General features: G+C 38.2%; 1 protein-coding gene across 3 annotated transcripts in view; it reads right to left on the bottom strand.

The window, feature by feature from the left end:
• The window catches only part of eps15l1a (epidermal growth factor receptor pathway substrate 15-like 1a), a 46770-nt gene that overhangs the window by 3688 nt on the left and 24048 nt on the right, over positions 1-19034 (bottom strand). The window contains exons 19-28 of one of the 3 annotated variants that reach the window (XM_005734238.2): positions 18615-18794; positions 17973-18078; positions 15555-15605; positions 13348-13484; positions 12901-12964; positions 11527-11669; positions 9409-9502; positions 6260-6421; positions 1189-1205; positions 229-578 (exon numbers count right to left, since the gene is read on the bottom strand). In XM_005734238.2, coding sequence (XP_005734295.1) covers positions 564-578; positions 1189-1205; positions 6260-6421; positions 9409-9502; positions 11527-11669; positions 12901-12964; positions 13348-13484; positions 15555-15605; positions 17973-18078; positions 18615-18794 — 969 coding nt within the window. In that variant the 3' untranslated portion in view covers positions 229-563. Of the gene's footprint in view, positions 1-228; positions 579-1188; positions 1206-6212; positions 6422-9408; positions 9503-11526; positions 11670-12900; positions 12965-13347; positions 13485-15554; positions 15606-17972; positions 18079-18614; positions 18795-19034 lie in introns of those variants that run through there. The other 2 variants (XM_005734237.2, XM_005734236.2) reach the window with 2 other exon arrangements.

The raw sequence follows: 19034 nt of genomic DNA, 5'->3' as shown, positions 1-19034 counted from the left end.
GCACGGCGTTTCGGCGGGTACACCGGCTTCCGCGAGTGTGACGCTTATTTTGAGTGATGAAAAAATAATAGAATATAATTGTATTTTTATATTTCAAAATCACAATAATCTTCCGATTTAGAACTACAAGTTAAAAAAGAACTAACATAAGTAAAATACACTTCAGCTAAATACTTCTAATTTATTTTCCCAAACCACACGGAGTCGCACTATAAGGACTAAAGGGCCGCATGCGTCTCCGGAGCCGCAGGTTGCCGACCCCTGGTTTAGTAGAACTGACATGTATTAGCACTTGGATGCAGAACGATGCAAACATTTGGATGGAGGAACATCTGAACCACTCCAACCACTTAAGATTAAAACCATTTTCAGAAACTAAGATTTTACAGAGGTACATCTTAACATCAAGTATTGAAAGAAAAATGTGCAAATTTGGTCTTTCTGGTTAAACTACAGTAAAGAAACAATAGTGAAATAAATCAAGAAGGAGAAGAAGAAATAAGTGGAACTTTAGAGGAGTAAAAATCTCAACTTTGATTTGATGATTCCAGATGAGAGAATTTTCATTGTAGTCTTGTCTAGTCAAAATAAAGTTGATTAGCCTTGAATGTTTGACCATCAGATGATCTGATATCAAGAATAAACCCAGTTGAGATGGTGTAAAACATTTTGACATGCAGATTGAAGAAAATGCATATGTGAGAAGTTTCAGGCGAGTGTGTAAATAGGTGACAAAGGAATACAAACTAGCATATCGTTAGCTTCATAGCATAAGTGCCTAAGTCATTTTTTGGTCAAATTGAGATTTTTGCCTAACTTTACTCCCCTACCACTGCTGCATCATCCTGTCCGTCTGCCTATGTCATCACAAAAAAATGACTTAGGCACTTATGCTATGAAGCTAACGATATGTGTCCAAACCTTTACCTAGTGATACCATTTTAAAAATCTGCTTGCAGGGTCTACAATAACCTTTAAAAGTAGCGACTCTCTGCCCTTTGTTATATGTATACAGCACTTTTCATATAATAAATTAAAAACAGTTTCTGTATTTTAGTTTAGCAACTAAAGCTCTTGCTATTACTGTACATCTGAAATCCTTGTCTTACTCGTCAACAAATATTCAACAACATTTTCAATAACACTTCCCAAATGATCATTTTATGTGAATGTAATAGTGCTTCTTACCTTGACTTTGTCAGGTCCTGTTAGAGAGTTGGATTATAGAACAGAGAAGTTAATAACCAAAAACACTAAGCTGGTTACACCACATAACAGCAAACAGACAATGTAAATGGATACTGGCCAAGTTTCTGTGCAGTCCATTTTGAAAAACTATTTTTAGCGATTTGTTAGTAATTTATTTTTAGATCAAGTGATTCTACTAGCATTCGAATACTAGACAGTTTATAAAAAATCATATAAAATCAGTAATTCTTAAACTGATAAAAGGTATTGAAGCTAAAGTAAAAAACTAAGACAGATGGACTGTGAAGAAACAGAATGCCAGTGAATCCCTTCAAGCAGGAATGTGTAACACAAAGATCTAAGCAAAGCTTAACAAGACCTCTACAAGAAAAGATGTGACATGCAGAGAGTGAGAGAAAGTAGATGACAAATCTGTATCTGAGTATTTTAAACACAATGTAAATGATGAGTTTTGGCAGATGTAACAGTCATCTACTAAAAGCAAAGTGTGCTATGCCTTTAGTAGATGACTTTTTAAAAAACTATTTTTAATTTAAGAAGGAAGTACAGGTCTTTGTTTGTGTTGGTGCTGCAGTTGCCTGATTTTGGAAAAGTGGAAATAAATGTTGTAAATCAAGTAGAACAGTCTAAAGCTAACATACCTTCATGTAAAGGTCCCCTTACCAGAGGGCTGGAATAAAAGTGTTGTCTGTAGTAGATTTAGTATAGTAGTTATACCAATATTAGATCCAAGAACCATTCAAATTTATAATGGTACATCATGGTTCAAATAATGTCTGGATGGCCAAACACCAAATACTTTACAAATTTTATATGAACTGTGATGTTTTTCAGGAGACATATGTCTTAAGTAAAGCGAAGTATTAATCTACAATTTAACGAGTAAAGCTGTGAATGTAGGTTAGGTTGCATTGACAGATCATGAGACACTGTTCTTAGCCTGCAGTGTCAGGTTGAAGATAGACATGGAAGTAGATGCATGAGAATAATGAGAAAACCTAAAACAGTAACGGAAGACAAAGACATGCATTACAAGAATAAGCAGTTAATATAAAACACTTATCAAAGTAGTTTAACAAAGGCGGTAACATAGCAGCAAACATCAAGAGCGTGCAGGGCAGACAGACTCAAGAGCTGATAGTTGAGTAGTGATACTGTGGTGTCTCGTGTTCAATAGATAATTCCAACAGAAAATTTGAACTGAGTTGTCAACCAATCTGACAGAAAAGTTATTCCAGGCTTAAAATAGAATAAAAGGTGTTAGGTTATCTGGGGATTTAAAAATGGATCCAAGCATGTGAACGTTTGTCTCATTCCTCGCCATGGATTGGTAACTGTTCCAAGATCACAACAGGTTTGTGTTTGTTGTTCTAGTCTCAGTGACTCAATTAATTCAGAGTAACACTCGTGATAAAAACAGATCTACCACAACTGATATAACCCATTTGCCTCTGTGAAGGTCTTGGTAAACCCTGAAAACACCTATGATATTCTTCCTGCCAAAACAAAAAACCACACAAAGTGCTGACACCCTTTCCTGCACAACATGAAATTTAGACTCTCTGCAGTGCAGTTCTGCAAGCCTTACAGTGTCAATACCAAACTGTAATTTCTAAAGCCAGTTTATATAGTGCCATGGCAGAGGGTGGGGTAAATTTAAAGGCTTTGATTATTTGGTACAGTTAAAGTGGGCTTTTGAGATACTTAGACACAGACATAAATAGCTGTTCTGTAATTACACTTTAGTTCTTTTAATTAGAATTTAGATCTTTTCCAACAAAAATGAGGGCTATTAAGGATTCCTTTGATGGCTTCCAACAGTGGCAAACAAAGGTTTATAAGGAAAAACTCAGTTTTGAAAAACCGCAAATATTTTGGGATTTAGCAAGTCTTGTGTCTAGACTCTTCTGGACTCAGACCACAATAAGCCTGGCTTTACAAGATACAATTAACAGAAGAAGTATAACATCAGTGTAAAACAAGGGTATTCTCAAGCTGACGTCACTGTTTTTCTTATACTTGACATGCTGATTTGGTGAGGTTAAAGTGGAGTTGGTTTCTATAATCCTCTAGTTTTCTTGATTCCCTTGCATACTCCCACACCAATGGAAGGTTGCTGAAGAGGAGAACTTCAGCAACCACTTGCGGCAGAATTTCCGGATTCCAGAGAAGCTGGGGACATTGAGTCCAAATGGACAATGTTTTGCACCTCCATGGTGGTGAAAGGAGCCATCAAGCTGAAGGAGGAGTCCTATTGGGCTTGGATAGCATGTGGAACTCCGGTGACAGCTGCAACCCGGGCAGGAAAAACTTTGGTATGGGACAAGTTCAGTTGACCTGATGACACGCCTCTACAACACTGCTTGGTGATCCGAGGCAGTAACTCTGGATTAGCAGACTGGGGTGGTGGTTCCAATTTTTCAGAAGGGTAAGCGCAGGGTGTGTTCCAACTACAAAGGGATCACAATGCTCAACCTCCCTGGTAAGGTCTATGGCGGAGTAGTGGAAGGGAAAGTTCATTCGTTAGTCTCTTTATCATCTCAGGGATATTTGCGTTTGTGAGTTTGGCCCAAGTCTGCATGTGTTTTGTGAACCCGGGTTAAGGTCAGCTCTTCGTGGTGAAGAGAGAGCTGATGAAAGTGAAACTCTCAATTTAGCTCTCTATGTCCCTTTTCTAACCTGTGGTCATAAGTGATGATACATGCGGCAGAAATAATCTTTTCCGAAAGGTTGTTGGCCTCTCCCTTAGAGACAGAGGGTAAGAAGTTCAGTCATTCCAGTGGAGCTCAGAATACAGTGTGCTCACAATGAATAAGTTACCCTAACTTAGCTTTCTTAAAGGTTAAGAAGTGCTCACCCTCCCCTACCCATGTTAACTACATTCTACAGTAGTACCATAGAAAGCATTTTGACTAGCTGCATCTCTGTGTGGTGTAGAGGCTGGAGTACTGCGAGTGGAGTGGTGAGGAAAGTGGAGAAAATCATCACAGCTGTCAGCCCTATTTGATCCCTGTTCGAATACATATTATGGCAAGAACCATTCAGCTAAGTAAAAAGAAACAAGAGTTCATCATTACTTCAAGAACTGAAGGTCAGTCAGTCGGGAAAATTGGTAAATTGCTGGTGACACTCTTGGGGGTTATTCAAAACTGAAGCCACATTGAACCAGCATGGCTACCACAGCATCCTGCAGCAACATGCCATCCCGACCAGTTTGCGTTTAGTTGGACCGTCATTTATTTTTCAACAGGACAATGACGCCAAACACACCTCCAGGCTGTCTGAGGTCTATTTGACCAAGAAGGAGCATGATGGAGTGCTGCACCAGATAGCCTGGCCTCCACAGTGTGCTTGATACAACACGTCTCATTCACACATACATTCATAGAAGGACGTTTGTCTGAGACTTGCTTTCTAGCATTTATACTCCGATGAACGCATCAGGAGCAACTTGGGATGCAATATCTTTCCCAAGGACACTCTGGGATGTGGACTGGACCACCACCAACCTTCTGATTAGCAAATGACCTGCTGAGCCACACAACCAAATCAAAATGTAATGCTACCACCAGTCTGATTGTCAGAATACAATAAATTCTAACGGGCTGCCCAAAGAGCAATCAGACGAACTGGCTTCTGAAGGTTGCAAGAAATATCGGGCGCATTGTGAAATATATAAGATGGGTATCCATCCATCCATCCATCCATCCATCCATCCATCCATCTATAGTATATATATTAATAGTTTAATCATTCCATTGTTTAATTTAAAAACATGACTTTTTACCCTCTTATTCTAGTGTACCTCCCTTTAAGTACTTGTAAGTAAATATTATTGGTTGTACGGAAGCCCCAAATGCAATTTCATTGTTCTCTGACAATGACAATAAATAAATAAATACTGAAATACTGAAAATACTATTAAATTCTATTTAATTACAGGGAAACTTCACCATTAGTCACAGTTCATATTATATAGTGTTATCACAGCTTTAACTTTCAGCAGCAAGAACACTTCTTTTATTATCTGTTGGTACAACTATTAATTACAATATTCGGGAAAAAATTTTCACCATGAGTGGCAGCAAGTTATATGTGTGCATACTGTACTATATGAATGTGGTAACAGTGTAAAGACAGCATGCTCTTAAGATTTTCAGCCACAATTTGGGAGCTGTGAGGTGGTTAAAGAGTCTGTGCATTTATGAGAGAACTGTAATTCCTATCCTATCCTATGACAGAGGACAATGCTAAGGTCATTTTGATGCTTACATTAAGCCTGTAAGGCATATAGATATAACTTTTACGGAGCTATAACTTGTGGATGTTTTTTTAAAGCTGTGAGATGTAAGTAACTATAGTAATATAGTTAATAATAGATCTGACGAATAATAATAAGAGTGCCAGATGAAAGAGGATAATGCTGGCTTTGTTTATTTATGTATTTGCTTTAGATGTATATGTTATACATATAGAGAGAGAAGATTTCTGCATGAAAGAGAAATTCATTTCTTTATTTCATTTTGAATGTCCATAGTGTCAACATCATTTACAGCTCCTGATAAGCAGCTCTAAATTTTGTTACCAGCTTTTTTTGTACACCTAACACACTGTCAGTCATCAAAGCTATAAAGTTCATCCATATGAAGAATGAAACATGGGGTGAAAGGCTATGTGGGTGTTGTTCATATGGTGAACGAACAACAGCTGTGCTGAATTGCTTTAAAGCTGCTGTTTAAATGGTCCTGAGAAACAGAGGACACAGTGACAACCATACACACCCAAAGGATGACGGGTTTTTGTCTCATTGGGATTCTAAATTACTGTACACTCTGCTAAGTCTTGTGCTTCAACAGCACTTTTGGCACTCAGCAGTCTTCATCAGGATCCTTCCATTGCAGTAAAATGAAACCTTGTAATTGTGGTAGTGTGGCTCTTTGCACTGAGCTGTGACACCTGTTGTGCACACTGACAGTTAAACAGTATCACTCATCTCAACTTACAGAATTGAAGTCTGTAAAACCCAAAGTAGAGCCTTTAGTGGGTTTACTTGATGCTGAGGATGAGACAAAAGGGTCTTTGCCGCTGAATGGGTCTCCCAGGCCCTTTTTACTCTGAAAAGGGTCAATGACCTCGCCACTGAACGGTTTGAAAGGATCACAGGGTTTGGAAGAGTCAGATGAACCAGTCATGTTCACTGGTGTGGTCTTACCTGAAGACATAAAAGAATAAAGGAGGTAAATATCATAAAGAGAAGCGTTTTCCTTTCCAGGTTATTTCACCATCAACATCAAGTTTTAGTTTTGATTTTAAACCACAACAAAAGCTTGCTGACTAAAAACTGATACAAGCAACAGGATCATAGCACTGATATAACTTTGTCATGCGATAAAAAATTTGAAGAACTACAAGAAAGTATCATTTAGACAAGCACTTACCTAAGGACTATTAAAAAGATGTCAAAGTGAAAGATAAATTAACTAAGTATACAGGTTGAGTGAAACCTGAGAGATGTCATGACTCATAAAAATGGCCAAGGTCAGATCACAAACAACTATGCTGACAACAAAAGATCTGATTTTGTGTGCTTTTCATAAAACCATGCATATTAAGAGCTGGTTCACATAGTTCTTCTCATGACCTGCTTAACCTCCAGTGTCACCTCAAAGTTACCTGCCAGCTTTGAAAGCCACACAAGTTTCACATCCACACACAGCACACTATACAATTCAAATCAGGTCCCAGTGCAAACCGTTAACAGTACTACATTCTCAAGAGAACGGAAACACATGCAAACAGCTGTCATAGGAAAAAACACAAGCAAAGGACCACACCCAGTAGACAAAAACCAAAAGTAGTGACCTATAACCCACAAAACGATTTTCAACGGTTTCCTAGTAAATCACTTGGTTTGCTTTCTACCCATGTTACCCAATGCTGGTTCCCCAATTTACCACCTAGATGAACAGACCAGTGCCCATGTTCATAGAGTATGCATAATCAAAGCTGTTAAACTATACATTTAAGACTAGTGATTATTAGTTTCTTGTTAACTTAGCTCTGTAAAACATCGTAATAATGATGCCGGGAGAGTAATTAAAAACATTTTCACACACATTTTTACTTGAAAACAGAAAGCAATTCTTTTTATTGAAATTATTCCATATTTAATTATGTTAACTTACTAGTTGTTTCACTTCTACAGAAATCATTCAGACTAAATATATCTGTTTTCTTAACTTTAAATTCATTGCATACTAGGATCCTTGCACTGACTATTCAGTATAACTTTTGACTTCCAGAATAAAAAATGCACTGTTGTCCACGAGGACTAAACAATCCAACACTTAACACGATCTTCATTTAAAATGGCAGTTAATCAGTCTCAATAACGCAGTAATGCTAAACCACATGAGCAACCACAAAAACAAACAAAAATGCTAGTAGCAGCAAGGAGTGGAACTTGGGGTGGACAGGGGATCCTGGGAACATTAAGACTTCGTTAACTTGCTGTGGAGGTGCTAAACCACATGCGTCACACAACACACACATATACCTTTAGTCCCATTACCCAGATAACCCCTGAGCAGTTATCTGGGTAATGGTGAGTTCATTTCACACTAAACACTGAGCAAAAGTGCACGCCTGGCGATCAGTTATTCCTCTTTCGATAAACTGCATACATGGACGCACACGCACACACACACTTGAGAAACCACAATTATGAGCTCCACCCTGTTTTAAAATATTTTGCTACACTTTTCACATCTAATTTCAATGTTTACCAGAAGATTGTACATGCAACATGCAGCATTTAATGAACCAAAAACAATACAGTAAAAGACAAAGTGACGTAAACACGTGTATTTCGTATTTCACACAAATCTGCCCTCGGTTATATACTTTACACTTCATTAAGCAATGAAAATAACAGAGAATAAACAGGTGTGAAGACGGGTTAGGTTTAGGATAAGGTAGAAAACGTAAAGACCATTAATTCAATATTTAAAGATATTGTTTAAGAAGTTCATAATATTAATTAATATTGTTAACTTCTTAAATTGCAAAAGAGTTTTGATGCTTTGCCACTGCACACAGCTTGCAGTCTAAAGAATGCCCTTCTCTGAACAACTCACCCACACATAAATACTCGCGTACAAACACATCAAGGAAAGAGAGAGGAAGTATGTCAGGGTGTGTCTGCAAACAACAGGCCAACCAAACCACACATCATGTCTCTTACGACATCACCTTCACATGTTCATGCACACAAACAACACAGCATTTGTAAGCAAGGATGAAATCTACACAAAAACCCAAGACAGTAGATTAAGGTGTCAAAGATAAGAAATGAATCAATAAATGCATTTTTTTCATGAATACTGGAGTTTTGTTTTTTAAAAAAAATATTTTTAGCTTCATGTATTGTTTATTTACTATCTGCCATTCCTTATAATAAATAGCCCTAACTGATGTTTCTGTATTAAACTGTGTTACCATTTCATATTATATAAACACAATTCATTAGATTTCATTTTATTTTTAATAGTTTAAGCTACTCTTTCTAAATGGCTTTATCAGTGTCACTGCCTGATCCATATTGGAAACTGAATTTCTTGTTTCTCTCATTTGAAAGCGATATTTTTCTTTAAATTTTCCTCTCAAAAGCAATGTTATATGGAACCGTAGGCTAAATTGTACTTGTTTTTTGTAAAGACGTCATCTTTGATTTTAAGGAGGATTGTTTTTATTCCAGGTAATTTCTTCACTGTCTTTTTATGTGTGAAAGAAAGCACGATTTGAAATCATGCCTGATGTTGATAACTAGACAAACGGATGGATAAAATGTGTTTAGTGTGGCTTTAAAAATACAATGCTTGTAAAGTTATGGAGAGCTGTAATTACGGGCATGGCAGTGATGCGGAAATCACACTTAGTAAAACCCCAAATTTATGCTGGTTTGAGATATAGGAGCTAAAGTCCCACTTCCTTTTTGGTGTTCAGCCTCACTCACCACAGTAGATTCTCACAGACATTTTTGTTATTCTTCACTAAAAGATTCAAATTCTGCTCAGGTGTTCTTTACCAAACGAAAACAGTTCAGGTCAAACACCTACAAATAATACTATTAACAGTATTCTTGTATAGTTCTGGCACCTTTCTAGGCCACCTCAAAAGCCTACACAGTGTGACACTCACCACTGGGTGGTTTGGGTCTGGGGGGAACACTTTTCTTTGGAGGCAGAGCCGGCATGTCATTCTTCCTGCTGAATGGGTCATCCACAAACACTGGCTGGAAAAAATTTGAGAAAAGGAATGTGTCATTTTGAAACAGAATCATCATGCTGAAAAAGAAATACAGGCCATTAGAGTTCTGAGTCTTTACTTCTTAAATATGATTAACAACAGCATCACATGAACACCATCCAGAATTGGAGATTATCTATCGGAATTTCAGGAGTGGGACCACGCCTCCAAACACGCTCCTTCCGGTTGTCATCTATATAGGTTCCCCCAGTTCTGCAAGCTGTTCATTCTCGTTTACGTGCCCCACCCTCCCTCCTTGTTCTCAATTCTTTAACTTCTTCACTCCTATTTAGCACACGGGGATCTGCCAGGCCCGGGAGCCGTCGCCAGTCCCCTTCGATGCCTTCCCCAAACCGCAGCTCAATTCATGTCATGCATACCTACTAAAACGCTGTCAAACCTAAAATGAGGAAGTGGGCCCAGCAAGTGAAATACTGTACATTACTGTGCAAAGGCTTGAACCAACGCTGATGAGGCTTCAGCAATGGGTCAACTGAAGGGCCAGATGCATTTCTCAGGCCTCGTGACACGTATTTGTTAGTTTTCTTCGTGTTTCCTAAGGACGTGAGTTTCAGATACTGGTCAGCTTCCTACTAGTATTGTTTTTTTTTGACCAGCCACTTGTTTTTGTCCTCCACTTTTCCAGTTCCCTAAAGCCAAGCTATGGCAAGTTTTATACAAGTAAAACTGTTGAATCGTTGGGATTCGTGAAATTAGGCTAAAGAAATTGGAACAAATGGTGTGTTTTTGTGACAGGCTGCTAATAACCTGCTGACAAAAACATTTCCAAGTGTTATGTGTTGAGTTAGGTCAGTGTTATGTGGCTTAACACATAACACAGACCTACAGAGGAAACACTCCTGAAATTCATCAGGTACAAGACTGAAACTCGACTGAAAATAATGGGAAAACTAAAAAAAAGAAAAGAAATAGTTTATGGCTTCAAAAAGCCTGGAAAACTTGTTAAAACCACTTAAAGAGATAAAACAAAGTCTGGAAGAAAATATAAAGGAATGAGCGATAGCTAATTTAAATTCAATTTCAAATCAGTTTTATTCATATAAGGTGCTTTATATTGTAAAGACCCTACAATAATATAAAAAAACAGAGAAAACCACAATAATCATGTGATTATTATGATATGTTATTGTATGTATGCCTTCTGATGATACTGCCTAAGGGAAGCATGTGTAATGTAAATGTAATGGAAACTGTGGAATAATTAACCTTAGTGTGTAAACAAACAGAAACAAACTGAAGTCTATATTAAAGTCTCAATATCAATGGTACTGAAAGTAGCTGTGCATAATGATACGTCTGTGGGTTAAAAAATGCTTGGCTCAACAGAGCTCTGACCTTCTGTCAGCCTGGCTGCAGTGCTGAAGGAAAACTTTGTTGTTTTCTTCGATCAGTGATGAATTGTAAGTTCAAGCTTTACAGAGGGCTTTTTTATTGTCTGAAACAGAACAAGACTTGTTCTAAATCAGATAAAAAGTCTGAGAAATCAGTTGATGATAGATAAAAAATAAAACTGGCTGTTGAGTTTTCCAAATAAAGTGGACAAGGAAAAGCATCAGGCTTTCAAATAAATTATTCTAGTAGTGTGCTTTGGATGAACAAACACCACTGTGCATTGTAATAGGAATGGAGAGAGCCAACACCCACAAGGGAAGCACAGTACTGTTTAATTTATCACAAAGTTTACAAAAGCTATCACTAAAATTTTTTTAAAAAACCTAGCAGCTGCCGGTTCTACCTCCTCAGCCTCCTACTAGACACACTTATGGTATCAATTTAAAAATCCTAAGCTACTTGAGTAATCACATTCACAAGATTGACAGAAAACTTGAAAAATGTTCACTTTTACCATTACAATACAGCATTATTGTAATGGTTTAATTGATTGATTTAATTTTGTCAATATGTTTTCTTTCAGAGCCCATGTAATGAGTGGGATCTGGATATATTTGGTAGAGGGTTTATTTTCAAGATCAGGTTCACCTCCCATACCTTCTGGTAGTCTGGAAGCCAGGTGGCCCTTCCTTCAAAAGGGTCTCTGGACTTCGACATGTGGCTGAAGTCTGCAAATCCAACAGAAGTGTTACTGCTGTTGAATGAACTGCTGCCAAACGGGTCCAGTGTGCCAAAGAGGTCTGAAAATGACACAGTTACACTGAATTTATATCAACAATCTCAATGTACCTGGAAGTATTAGGTAGGGCTGGGATCACATATTTCCAGATTTTCTATATCTGCCAGGATACCGTTCACACTGTTATAAAATTTTATTGATGCTCCACATTCCCAGTTTACATTAACTACCTTAACCTTTTTTCAAAGCCATCATCAGGTTAAATTGCTTTGTTAAGATGAATAGATTTAGAATGAAGAAATCATGCTGTGTTGCAGTCTAGATTTTCAGGTTTAATTAAAAGGGTTTAACAGGAATATGTTTCCCAGTCACCTGCCTCCTAGATCAATCTGATTTGTTGTCAGTATGTTGTTGATAGTACATATCAACAGGAATTTTCAAAAATATGAATATAAAAGGTTTATCTGAAAATGTAAACGCTAAAGAAACTCAAGTCTGCACAGCACCAGAAAAGCTTTCTGATAAAATAGAAAGATAGAAGTAATAGAGAAGGAATAGAAGGGAATACAAAACCAGGCAGTCATATCATAGGTAGACTGTAAGTGGAATTAGTCACTAGTCTTTACTCATAATGTGAAAAAGCAGGATGAATTCTGAAATTTGCGTGAAAAGGGAAAGACCATCTCTGAATCGAGGAGGGGGCCTAAGGGTACATCTATCACCATCTTACAATGCTGTGATTGAAGCCATTCCCCAACTCTCTGTGAATGGTACAGAGAGTACCATTGATCAGTGGGATTAAATCTGAGTTATTAAGTGGACTTAGAGCATTGGGTAAGCAACATGACACATCTTCTGTACAACCTGGGTTTTAATAGGCAAATTAACATGGTGCTCTTCAGCTAAGTAAATAATGTTCAGAGTGTGGTGACAGGCTCAATTTGCTTCAATCACTGTGACAGTCAACTTGACCCATAGAACAAGCATGTTTGTATAGACTACACTCATATCTCAGCAGAGAACACACAGTTTACTGAAACAGGTCCAATGGATTCATAAAGGTTTGTTAAAACATGTTTGTGTCAAAAACAAACACTAAACTGAAAAAAATTCCAAAATTGACTCCAAGCTAAACTCAAAATAGAGCTTAGGTCTGCTGTACAATGGTGTATCTGGCCAAAACTGTCCTTTTTGGATATTATACAGCACAGAGAATAACAAGTTCTTTTATTCTGTGGTTACAAAAACTACACGATGTCCAAAGCTATTGAGGAGGAAGTATTAAATCATACCTGATCCTTTAGGTTTTTGATGGCTTGAAGAAAATGGGTCACTGCTTGTGAAGGTAGTAGGTTGCTGCATAAAACAGAAATGAGAGAAATATATACAAAAGAATACAACGTTAATTGAAAATGTATTCTAACTACAATGTTTATTGAGGGGGTTTTCCATGTACTTATTAATGCATTAATTATTATTGGTCTTTTTGTTTGTTTATAATGTTGGAGTAAACTCTACAGTGGGTGCAACTGAACCAGAAATCTCCGAGGTTCTTATGGAAACCTTCAATCTAAATGAATATATAAATTAATATAAATTGACTGTTGTTTGTATTGACGATTGTAAAAACTGAGATCTAACGCTAAAACAGAAACAGAGGGAGCAAACTAAACATTCTGATCCCTTCTTGGAATAACCAGATATACATTACAAATCCACCTTTGAATCTCAACAAGTACCTTGGAGGGTAAAGTGGCACTTTTACTGAAAGGGTCTGGACTGGAGAAGGGATCCATCTTTGTGGTTTTCTTGAAGAAGTCTTCTGATGAAGCCTTGAATGGATCTGTCTCTTTGAAGGGGTCTCCTCCAAATGGATCTACAGCAGAAATGAACTTGAGCTACTTAAACTCTGTTTCTTAAAACTTTCATTGACCAGAGACATATGCATGTGGTACAACATATACAGTTTTGTCCTGCTGAAACATGCACAATCTGCAGTGCTCAGACAGAAGAGTTGAGGGGCCAGCTACACTATGGCTGTCGGATGGGTACACCAGGGACATTTCCGTGGTGAATTAACTATGGCAGCTTCCATTCGCACCATCCAGCTCCAGATACAGTGCAGAGCCAGGCACAGTGATGTGTGTAGCCACTTAACGCAGAGCCAAAATGTGGGAACGTGGTTTTTGACTGTCATGGCCGCCTGTAGCTTCTCTGCTGCACAGTGAAGCTCGGGAAAAAAGCGAGTCCCGTTGTATTGGCCAGATACCGCAGTGCATGCATGCGGATTCCCTACAACCCAACCAGAATTCTGCCTCCCTCAGATTTCTTTCTTTCTTTCTTTCTTTCTTTCTTTCTTTCTTTCTTTCTTTCTTTCTTCCTTTATTTCAATCAATCCATCATTCCCAGCCACCACAATGGGCAAGACCAATGAGCTGCCAAAGGATGATAGGGACAAGACTGAAGACTTGGTAAACAAGACCATCAGCAAGAAGTTTGAAGAGAAGGGGAAAGCTGTTGATGTGGTTATTTGGAAACGAACGAAACATAAGATTATCATCGATTGCCCTCAGTCTGGAGCTTTGTGCAATATGTTGCCTCATGGTGTGAGGATGATCATTCGACAGGTATTGGATCAGCCCAAAACTGCATGGGAGGAGCTTCTTAATGATCTGAAGGCAACTGGGACCTCAGTCTCCAAAAACACCTCTGGTAAGACACTACAATGTAATGGATTGAAGTCTTGCTGACTATGACCCCTAGAACACCATCCCCATGGAGTTGGGAAACATGCCTTGGGGTTGTTTCTGTCCTAAGGGTACAGGACTTGACCACATTAAGGGGCCAGTGGACAGGTCCTGTATCCCCTTTCCTCAGACGGAACACTGCAGATGGGTCTTCCAACATTATGCAAGTAGCCAGTCTCCAGACCTCTAGCCCCTATCTGTGGAGGGAGCTAAAACTTTGAGTTGCCAAGCTGCAGTCAAGAAACCGCAAGGATTTAGAGAGTAGTACGTCATGTTTTGCTTTGGGATACTTACTTCATTCAATGACTCATACAAAAAAATTTATAACTTTTGTGTAACGTTTTTTTCCTGGAGTATTGCCTGATATTCTAAGTGTCAATAGTAGGAAGTTCTTTGATATTTATATGTATATTTATATTAATACCTCTGTTTCTATACTCATTTTATATGAGTGCTTGATGTTTGCTGCTATAACGACTCAAGTTCCCTCTGGGATTAATAAAGCCTCTCTGATTCTGAACAAAGATTAGAAATATGTTTTTTAACCCACTGTATGGCTAAGTCTAGCCAAGTGTAAACAAAAGCATCAGCAGATTGGCATCATAAAAACATCAAACCAAAGCATGGACCAAAAGGTCAAAACAAACACAGTAAGTATTCCAAGAAGTACTTGGAAAGAGCTCTGAGTAAGTCAATATAATCAATGAGTTGGGAGGTTGTTTTGGGATTTTTTGTTTTTTTTTATTGAGGTAGTCTCTCTCTGTTTAAAAACCTATAAGAAATGCAAACGGCTTACAAAAAAGTGCTTCTATGAGGGTTGTGGTGGGAATGTAATTTGTGTTTCTGCCGGTCCATGTAGTGGGAATGTACTCAAGCTGAGTAGAAAAGTGTCTACTCAAAGGTACAGCCCATTTAATATTTCAGTAAAAAATACACACTTGTGGTTGTAAAAACAACCCCCCCAAAAAATATGCTACATGATAGATTTGTAAGGTACATTCCATGCGAATTATTGTAATTCATTTAAGGAAAAAACATGCATGCATTCTAGTAAATGCTAAACCTGTTCAATGTAGTGTGCACAACAGTTTTAGTGCAACATTTTAAGTGATGAAATTTTGCAGTTTATTTTCTGCCCCAAGATTAAATTACCTCTCAAAAAAGAAAAATTATTAACCTTTCTTCCCTGAAGTAAATACCTGTGGGTACTGGAGGCTGCTTTGCAAAAGGATCATTCTGAAAAGGGTCGCCTACAGGAGAGGAATCAAGCAAAGAGGGAAAGGCAGGAAGAAGACAAAAGACAGTCATAAATTAACTCAAGCTGGAAAATATAAGCTACTAGGAGGAAGACAACTTAATACACATAAAGCAGTAAACGCAGATTGAGGAGTAGAGAAGAGGAGAGAGGAGAAGAGCGCGTAGAAGGGATGAGACCACTTACCAGGGCTGGATCTTAATGACCATAAATATTCAAAGGATTAAAAAAAACTGTTCTTTTAAAATGAACTGCTTGCTGGATTCTGAAACTTCTGTGTTTTTAATCATTTGACTGCATACAAGATCCAGCAAAAGAATTAAAAACCCTCTCATTGTATTTGTATTAGAATCAGGTTTTTTGAAGAAAACATTTCATTAAATGCAAAAATAAACAAATATAGCAATGCCAAATAAAATAAGTCATACACACAACTTAAACTAAGGTATAAAATAAAGTAGTTTTTACTCTGTACTCTTGGGAGGCTTCCTTACATTAAGAGGAGCCAAAAACCTCTGATTATTATATCTTCTGGTTGACGTAGATTTGATGTGTATTCATTCATTTATAGACATCCACCTTATTACATTCTGCACTGGGGAAATTCACTTGTTACAGCAGCACAGGGAACAGGAAGAAAAGGTGAATCAGAGTTATATTAAAAAAATTTAAAAACCCAAAATACGATACTATGGGCAGGTGATGGGCAGGTTGCTATACCACCCCTGGTTACTATACAGCAGGATTTTTCATTTTTATATCTACATAAAATGCAGTGGGATAAACAAAATACATGTATTTTTAAACACTATTTATCCTGTGTGGGTACTGTATAGTCCATCTGCTGTTTGGATGAAGGACCTACAACGGCCCTCAGACCTACACCATAACAGTCTACTGCTTTAGGAGCTGCTCCACAGTGCAGGGGGTGAGTGGTGCTGTGCATAAAGGACATTAGTTTGGCTAACATCCTTCTTTTGGCATCATTATGAAGGTCAAGGTCAAATGCTTGGGCAACCTAGATACTCATCATGTCCCCCAAGGCCTAGTATATCAATGTGAAATTGGAAGGTTTTATTTGTTTTTTCAATACAATGCCCTACGATGTCATAGTAATGCCATGAAAGGCTGACATCATCATATTGTAACAAAAACAGGCTGACGTCAGAATGTTGTAATAAAAACATAAAAACATCTACGTTTTTGTACAGCCCTTGGCCTTTGGGGGGAGTTGCACAAACTGAGTGCTCTTGTTTTAACTTCTGTAACTTGACTGTGTCATGACTGTGGATGAAAGGAGCAACTATAAAGTTTGCTTTTATTCATGTTCAGTCAAAGAGGTGCTTTGATTAAAAACTCAGCTTTTTCCCAGTAACGTGTTTTATGGCAATTACAGTAACAAACACTGCTGGAAAACTGGAAACTAGAATAAAGTCTTTTTTCGCTCAACCTGAGCTCACGGTCTCTATGGCAACTCTGACAGCATTGCCACTGATTATTGATCATTATCACTTCCACAGTCAACTGTCAGTTTTATTATTGGGATGTCAGCAACTCGGGGTGAGCGGATGATGAGGCACATAGTAGACAGAGGTCGCCAACTTTCTGCAGTCAGTTGCATCAGACCCCCAAACTTCAAGTACTCGTCAAATCAGATCAAGAACTGTGCATAGAGAGCTTCATGCAATCTATTTTCAAAGCTGAGCAGCAGCTTACATGCCTTGCATCACCAGATGCTGTGGTGTAAAGCCCACTGCCACGGGACTCCACAGATGTTCAAACAACATCATTTATCAAATCAGTTTTCAGAGAGACAGCTGCTGCCTATACTGTATCATGCTGAGATATTTGTGGGTTGCCGTTGACAGCACTAACTGTTGCCTGCTGTTTAGCCTGCAAGTTGTTGCTCACCACAGTCACCAGCCTGCCACTCCTCACCTAAACCCATGCCCACACTTTGATCTTCATGAGGGCTGGATGAACTTCATCACCAGAGTCAAAAGTTATCCAGTTTTACACGGTGTATAAACCATTGTTGTACTTAACTTTAAAAAATATTGTAATGGGTCACTCCAATACATAAATGCCTATATTAAAAGAGACTATGTGTTGTAGTCTCATGTCGGTATTACTGTAGGGTCCACCTTACAATCTAAAATGCCTTGAGGAGACTGTTGTTGTGATTTGGCGTGATCCACACACTCATCAATCATCTTTAGACACTCATTCACCCATACTCCCAACATGCAGTGCAGTAAAGAGAGGAGAGGATAGCAGAGGAGAGGAATAAGCCACTTGTATTAAAAGATTAAGAGGAACACTTAGAGATGGTGATGCAGTGAAAGTTAAGGGGGATGACAACCTTTGAATGGGTCTGTTTTGAAGGGGTCTTCAGACTGGAAGGGATCAGTGGGAAGCCCCTGAGGTTGACTGTTAAACACAGATGGCTTCACTTTGAATGGGTCCTCCTGTGGAAATGAGAAAGCCAAAGAGAGAGAGAGAGAGAACAGAAGCTTTTATCATCTCTTCTGCTGTGGACAGACAGAATATTTAGATATGTATGCATGATATGTATAGGTTTTATTTCATTTGTTGTATTTGTACGAGTAATGTGAGCACATATCATAACATATACATCCATGGGATCTGATTCACTACCGCTTTATGTGTTCTGTCACACAAGCTGTATCTTTGCTTGTCAAAAACAATATAACACTTGGTTGCATATGCATTTAATAGAAGGTCATGTAAAATTTAAGAAGGCATATGAATGAAGTTTGCTTAAATACTTGTGATGGCATACAAGATGAGTTAAAAAGAATTAAAAAGAAATCCACACTACAATTGTGAATATGGAACTTCACAAATGAAAAAGGTAACAACGATCGGGCACAACAAACGAGCACCAGGTCTACCCAGGACTATAAAACCAAATCCTATGACCTTAATAAATGTTACACAGCACACTGGAAAATAAAAGCACACCTCTATCAAAGATCCTGACCTGTACTGCTCTCACCATGGCTGGAAATCCTCCATTCTCTCGGTCACTGAAGCCTTCACTCATGTCAGCCAAGTTGGTCATGCTGCCTCCATGGTTTCCATTCAAGGTGCTGTTGTACTGCTCAATGCTTTTAGACACTTCCTGTTGACTATCTTGAATCTGTGACAGCTTGCTGCGAGCCTGCAAGGTATACATACAAGCAAACCGTTAAAAACAACAACATTTCCAGAACATTTCCAGTGACACTGGGCTGGTGTGACAGTGGTATAACATGTTCCTCTGTGTGAAATTCTCATTTAAATCATACAGTAAAAGTGCAATAAGTTGAGCTAATTTAAAATGAATAGAAATTACTGAAAGTTTGCTTCCAGGAAACACTGATCAGTTTCTTTAAGCTGGTTTCAAAAAGCTTTTTTTGTC

This window comes from Pundamilia nyererei, unplaced genomic scaffold (genome assembly GCF_000239375.1).
Source record: "Pundamilia nyererei isolate P.nyererei 1_Seehausen unplaced genomic scaffold, PunNye1.0 scaffold00057, whole genome shotgun sequence".
NCBI lineage: Eukaryota > Metazoa > Chordata > Actinopteri > Cichliformes > Cichlidae > Pundamilia > Pundamilia nyererei.
Note: the sequence above shows the minus strand (reverse complement) of the source record. Positions and strands in the feature narration are given on the sequence as shown.